We start from the raw sequence: 6,458 nt of genomic DNA on the forward strand, positions 1-6,458 counted from the left end.
ACACCTTCCTCCACGCCTGTGTCTGTCCGTGCGTGTCGATGCTCATGTGGCGGCAAAGTCGTACAACGCATACACCTGCTGCGCCCGAAGAAACGTCATGTGCGCAGAGTCCACCTGCGTGTGTGAATGAATGAATGTGTGTGTTGGTGTGAAGAATTGAATCGGCATGAGTAAAGAAGATCACGAGGTCCTACCCTCCACCTTCTCTTCCTCTCCCACCGCTTTCGCCGCCTCCTCCTTATTGCCTCCAGTTCGCCTGATTGCCTGCAAGCACAAATGCGCCCTCACCAGGTCCTGGAAGATGTGTGCGCGGGCGGCGGGGATGTGCCGCTGGATGTTCTTGACGGCGGCAAACGCTTCGCCAAACGTGGCGTTCATCGCAGCGAGCAGCGGTCGGACCTGTCGTTTGAGGGAGAGGGGGGCGATGATGATGATGGAGGAGGACAGGTTGGCACGGCGACCATGGAAGGAAGCAGGGAGCTCACAAGGAATGTAATAGGAGTACATGCACAAGCACATGTTAATACACAACACAACATAACACAACACAACACAACACAACACAACACAACACAACACAACACAACACAACGCAACACAACACGCGTACACAACACAACACACCACCTCCTCCCTGCTGTCCTGACCTCTGTCCAGTAATTGGGCTGCATATCCAGACGGGCGGCGTTGAAGTCCAGTTTGTTCGGCTGCGTTGCGTCATTCGGCACCGCCCACGACGACAGATCCGCCATCGCGTCCCACCCTTGGATGTATGCCTGCAGGCATTGTTGCGAAAATCGAGAGAGTGCAGGTAGCAGGGGCAGCAGGGGCAAGCAGGAGTTAGGGGTTTGCGGGACAGCAGCACGACATGACGCAACGTAAAGCAAGTGTGACAATCCACACCTGTCCGTTGCGCTTTGCATATGCGGTGTCCTGCGTTGGAAGCGGCGCAGACTTGTTCCAGTGACCGAGAACTGTTGGAAGAGGAGGGGCGGGGGCGGGTGAAGATGGATGAAGAATAGAAGGGAGCCAGTTGCAGTGAGTAAACTGGTTCAGCAGACACACAAGTACACACACACACACACACAAACAAACACACACAAACACGCACACATGCACCGCACGCTTACCGAGGAGGCGGTGCTGCTGCTGTGCGTATGTGAGGAGCCAGTCCCTGACCATCGGCCCGGCGGTGGCGCCAAAGGCGGCGGCGATTCGACCAAAGAGAACAGACAGCGCAGACACGTCCGTATCACACCCGTCGTCGTCTGGATTCACAGGTGTGTGTGTGTGTGTGTGTTTGTTTTGTGTGTGTGTGTGTGTGTGTGTGTGTGTGTGTTTGTGTTTGTGTGTGTGTGTGTTTGTGTATGTGTGTGTTTGTGTGTGTGTGTGTGTGTGTTTGTGTGAGTCTCATCATGAGACATGCACAAACGCACAGCTAGAGTCCCGCTCGCTCCATTCTAGCCACTCATACACCACACCACCACCGCCACCACCACTCACACACCACCATCAACCGCAACCCTCCTTCCTCTCCACTCACCGCCACAGACGTCCCAGAACATGTCGGCAGTTGCCACGTCCTGCACCCAATATGACCATTCCCACCCGGAATCAAAGTTCATGTGCCCGTCCAACCGCACGCGTTTTCCACTATCACCATCATCATGAGCATCACCAACGCCATCACCATCAGCATCAGCACCACCACCACCAATGCCATCGCCGGCATTGTGAACACGTTCAGCGGCAGCCGCTGCAGTTGTTCTGTTGTGCTCCTCGCTCTTGATGCGTCGCAGGTCCCTGACGCGACCGAGTGCGTACAGCGGAAGAAACAGCGGCACATCCACATCAAAGTTGACCCAGTATGCCGTCTCGGGGTGGTACACCACCTCCCGCGCCTTGCCCAGCTGCCGGAACATAAAGTCGAACATGCCCGTGAAGTTGGCGTTGCCGTATGTGTTGGCCGGGTCGTCGTGGCTGTAGAACTGCACCGTGTGCGGCATAATCCCCATGCGCTCGTCGGCGAGGATGGGCAGGTAGTTGAAGTTGAGTGGCTTCCCCGTGTCGGGGTCCACGTAGTGCTTGCAGTACTGCCCGCTGGAGATGTGGCACTTGATGTACGCGCCCATGTCCACGCCGCTCGCGGCCTCTGTGGTCACGTTGATCCAGTGCAGCATGAGCTTGTCGTTCGGGTGGGTGAACTCGCTCAGGCCGTTCTCCGTGCTGATGTAGTCAAAGCCGCACGCTGCCAGCCACCGCATGCGCTGGTGGATGGTCACGTCGCCCTCGGTTGTGTTGAGCAGGGCTGCTGGGTCGACCAGCGTCATGGCGTGCTGCTGCTCCTCCGCGATTGCCGCGTCCACGCCCGCGTGCGTCGCGTACGCGTGGCACAGCGATGTCAGGTTGCGGAAGCGGGCCTGCCGCTGCGCGCTGAAACCGTACCACGCCCAGTCCTTGGCAAACAGCGACAGCCACTCCACCCTTGTTGTGGTTGCGGTTGCGGTGGAGTCGAAGAGAGGGGGCGACAGCGTGTGAGAGAACATGAGAGATGGTCAGAGGGAGATGGGGGGCCACAGAAGGCGAGAGAACGTGAGAGAGCGTGAGACGCAAGAGGAGATGTGAGCAGATGCAGAGATCTCAACAACGGGTGTTGGTTGGCATGTTCAAGTTCCAACCGCACACACGCGCATGCTGTACCTGTTGAGGCGGTGTGCAACGCTCCATTGGAGGTAGCGCTCAAAGTCTGGAACCATGTCTTCCCACTTCTCGACGACCGTACCGTTGATGGTGATGTCAAAGCCGGTGAGCATGTCCGTGAGCTCGAGCGGGTGCTCCGTGTGGATGTGGAAGCCGCGCAGGCGCCAGCGCGGCTCGCTCGTGGTGTTCTTGACGCGAGCAAGGTCCAACGCCCCGTTAACGGGCTTCTCCACGCGCAGTGGGTGCAGGAACGCAAACCCAAGCTGCTGCAGGGCGTCGTAGCAGGCATAGACAGAGCCACGCCCAAGCATGTGCTTGTAGTGCGGATCAAACTGGAGCTTTGAGGGCGCGCGACCCCGCGCAACGACGAGGGTCGCGTTGTCGGCCTGCCGCACCGCGCGCACAATGTAGCCCTCTGGTTCAAGCGCAGCCACCTCATGATCTGGCACGACGGAACGCGCGTGCGTCGTGTTCCCGCACACGAGCGTGCTTGCTGCGCCGGCGTTTGTGCTTGCACTGAGCATCGTGACATCCACATCGCCCACGCTTTTCAGCAGTGCCGCCACGGCCGCCTGCACATGGCTGGAGATCTCATCGCCAAACTGCACCTTCACCTTGGTCGTAGTCGCAGTAGCAGTAGCAGCAGTCGCAGCAGCAGTAGCAGCAGTCGCAGCAGCAGTAGCAGCAGTCGCAGCAGTGGGGGCTGTTGCAACAAGCAACAGCGCCGCCACCGCACACGGGCAAGCGGAGCAGCAGCAGTTGGATTGATTTCTTTGTGTTGTTGTTGTTGGCGATGATGACAACGATGCGATCAGCGTTACTGTGGTTGGCGTGCAGTGCTCTCGTGGTGGTGGTGGTGGTGGCGTGTGGAGTTTGTGTTGAGGGAGAAGAGCTGTGCGTGTCAACGGCAGGTGGTGTCAGGTCACTTGTGTTTGCGGTGGAGGATGCAGAGGTGCTTGCAGCAATCAGCGGGTTCACCGACACGACACCAGCGCACCCGGATCATGTGGAAGTGGGCGTGGATGTGGTTGCGGTCACGCCAAGTGCAGCACACGCGATGACATGCCGTGCTGGCCGCGCTGTCGTGCACCGCTTCATCTGTGCTCGGCACAACAAGGCGGAGGAGGCCGTGGCTGCGTTTCCGCTGGGCGCGTACGGCCACCTTGGACCAGCGTGCGTGCACATGACAGTGCACCGCACCAACGCCAGCGGTGTCTGCCAGCCGCGTCACGCTGCAACGCCCTGCCCCACCAACAGCGTTCCACTGCCGACACTGGCACAGCAGCGCTACCAACGCCACGAGATTGTTGGGGTCAGTGAGTGTTGGTGGATGTCAGTGTGTGGATGAGCGTTGGAGTGGGCTTGTACGTGTGTGTGTGTGTGTGTGTGTGTGTCTGTGTGTGTGTGTGTGTGTGTGTGTGTGTGTGTGTATGTGTGTGCCATCGTGGGAGTTGAGCTGCTTGTTGATGTGTGGCTCGTCCATCCATCCATCCGCTTTGAGTTGACTTGCCTGTGCACCACGGGCTTGGCAGTTGACGCACTTCAACATGGCGACGTTCGTGCACAACGGGGACCCGGCGTGCTCGTCGACCAACTGGAACCAAGGCGTCAACTGCTCCAACCCGGCCGTGTTCAACCCCGTCAAGCTGGACATTGACAACTGGATTGCTTCGTACAAGGCCCTTGGTGCCAAGCACGCCGTCCTCACCGCCAAGCATGGTTGCGGCTTCCTGGTGTGTATGTATGTGTATGTGTGTGTTTGAGTGTGTGTGTGTGTATGTGTGTGTGTGTGTGTGTGTGTGTCTATGTGTGTGTGTGTGTGTGTTTGAGTGTGTGTGTGTCTGTGTGTGTGTGTGTGTCTGTGTGTGTGTGTGTGTGTCTGTATGTCTATGTGTGTGTGTGTCTGTGTGTGTGTGTCTGTGTGTTTGAGTGTGGTTATGAAAGGAAAGCCCTCGTTGTGGTTGTGTTCCCTCACTGCTTTCACGCCTGCATCATCTTCAAATCCACCCCATGCCACAGCTCTGGAGCACCAACACCAGTCTTCCCAACGGTCGTCCGTATGGCTATGGGGTTCAACGGCCCAACGTACCCTCGTTCCCGCGCGATGTTGTGCTTGAGTTCAGCACAAAAATGCAGGCAGCTGGCCTTGGTCATGGCTTCTACTACTCCACGGGCAACAACTTCTACCTCAACCGCATCGACTTTAAGCCAGCAGGCGCCCTCTTGCCAGGACAGGTAGTGTGTGTGTGTGGGGGGGGGAGTGAGTGTATGGTGTGTGTGTGTGTGTGTGTCTGAGTGTATGGTGTGTATGTGTGTGTGTGTGTGTGTGTGTGCATCTGTGTGTGTGTGTGTGTGTGTGTGTGTGTGTGTGTACATCTGTGTGTGTGTCTGTGTCTGTACGCCAGCACTTTTCATGTATCGATGCTTGGCTCAGTCTTACACCTGTTGTGAACGGCCAAATCCCACAAAGGTAAATGTCACGGACAAGGAGTACAACACGCTCGTGTTCGAGCACGTGCGGGAGCTGTGGTCGCGGTACGGGAACCTGACGGAGATTTGGTTTGACCACGGCTATGCCGGCGACCAGAAGGCCGCGCTGCAACAGCTCCTGCAACAGTACCAGCCACATGCGGCAGGATTCAACGGCTACGTACGTGATCCTGTGTGCTTGTGTTGGGGAAGGGGTTCGTTGCGAGTAGCTGGCGTCGTTGTGAATGCGTGTGTTGTGTGTGTGTCTGTGTGTGTGTGTGTCTGTGTGTGTGTGTCTGTGTGTGTGTCTGTGTCTGTATCTGTGTCTGTATCTGTATCTGTATCTGTGTCTGTGTCTGTGTCTGTGTCTGTGTCTGTGTGTGCCTCCCCGTCTACCTGCCTGCCTGCCTGCCCACCTGTGACAGCGGTCAACGCCGCTCGAACCAACTGCGTGTTATCGCATGCTCTTGTCTCCCCTCTTCCCTCCCCCCCCCCTCTTCACATCTCTTCCCCCCTCTTCCCTTCTCTTCCCCCCCTCTTCCCCCCTCTTCACACCTCTCCAACCATGCCTCATCAGGGCATCATGCCCAGCCCCGTCAAGTGGTGCGGCACGGAGAGCGGAACGCCCCCGCGCGGTTTCTGGAGCACGGGGTGCGACGCGAGCTCGGGCAACCCAAACGCCACCAGCTACTGCCCAACCGGCGTCGACACAACGCTGCAGGACTTTGACACGTGGTTCTGGATGCCCGGCGTGCCCATCCGCTCGCTGGGCGCCATGATGGACGTGTACCACGCATCGGTCGGCAACAACGGCGTGCTTGAACTCGACTTTGCCATCAACAGAGACGGGCTCGTGGACGCGACGCACGCGGTGCTGTACAAGCAGCTTGGCGACTGGATCCGCGCGTGCTACGGCACTCCGCTCGCCAACGCGTCGGCGACAGGAACCACCGTGACCCTCACGTTCCAGCAGCCCGTGACGACGGACCGGTTCATGCTGCAGGAGGCGTTTGAGTCCGGGGAACGCGTGCGCACGTGGCGCATTGACGTGCAAGAGAAGAATCATCTGCAGCAAATGCGGCAACGGCATGAGGGAGGTGGACACGTGCAAGCGGAGGGTGCAAGGGAACCTAATAGCAGCAGCGAGGAGGAGGAGGAGGATGATGATGCTTGGAAGAGCGTTGCGTCAGGGACGGTGATTGGGTACAAGCAGATTGTGTTGCTGGACGGCGGGTCCACCACCATCACATCTGCCCGCCTCACGATCACCTCCGCTGCAATGACGCCCC

The 6,458-nt window shown here is 58.3% G+C and overlaps 2 protein-coding genes across 2 annotated transcripts in view; one reads left to right on the forward strand and one right to left on the reverse strand.

The window, feature by feature from the left end:
- Nucleotides 1–3: 3 nt before the first annotated feature.
- PTSG_02814 (uncharacterized protein) lies at nucleotides 4–3,439 on the reverse strand. Its single transcript, XM_004996266.1, has 7 exons — nucleotides 2,701–3,439; nucleotides 1,544–2,484; nucleotides 1,131–1,268; nucleotides 904–974; nucleotides 648–776; nucleotides 289–399; nucleotides 4–114 (listed from the first exon to the last, which is right to left on the reverse strand). Exons 1-7 carry the CDS (start codon nucleotides 3,222–3,224, stop codon nucleotides 43–45), a joined length of 1,986 nt encoding a protein of 661 aa, XP_004996323.1. The 5' UTR covers nucleotides 3,225–3,439; the 3' UTR covers nucleotides 4–42.
- Nucleotides 3,440–3,757: 318 nt separating this feature from the next.
- The window catches only part of PTSG_02815 (uncharacterized protein), a gene marked incomplete at both ends in the record, with an annotated part of 3,277 nt that continues 576 nt past the window's right edge, over nucleotides 3,758–6,458 (forward strand). Inside the window, 5 exons of the mRNA XM_004996267.1 lie at nucleotides 3,758–4,012; nucleotides 4,233–4,433; nucleotides 4,720–4,938; nucleotides 5,171–5,350; nucleotides 5,747–6,266. Of these exons, the coding sequence (XP_004996324.1) occupies nucleotides 3,758–4,012; nucleotides 4,233–4,433; nucleotides 4,720–4,938; nucleotides 5,171–5,350; nucleotides 5,747–6,266 (1,375 nt within the window). The remainder of the gene's footprint in view (nucleotides 4,013–4,232; nucleotides 4,434–4,719; nucleotides 4,939–5,170; nucleotides 5,351–5,746; nucleotides 6,267–6,458) is intronic.

Source organism: Salpingoeca rosetta (genome assembly GCF_000188695.1).
Source record: "Salpingoeca rosetta unplaced genomic scaffold supercont1.6, whole genome shotgun sequence".
NCBI lineage: Eukaryota > Choanoflagellata > Craspedida > Salpingoecidae > Salpingoeca > Salpingoeca rosetta.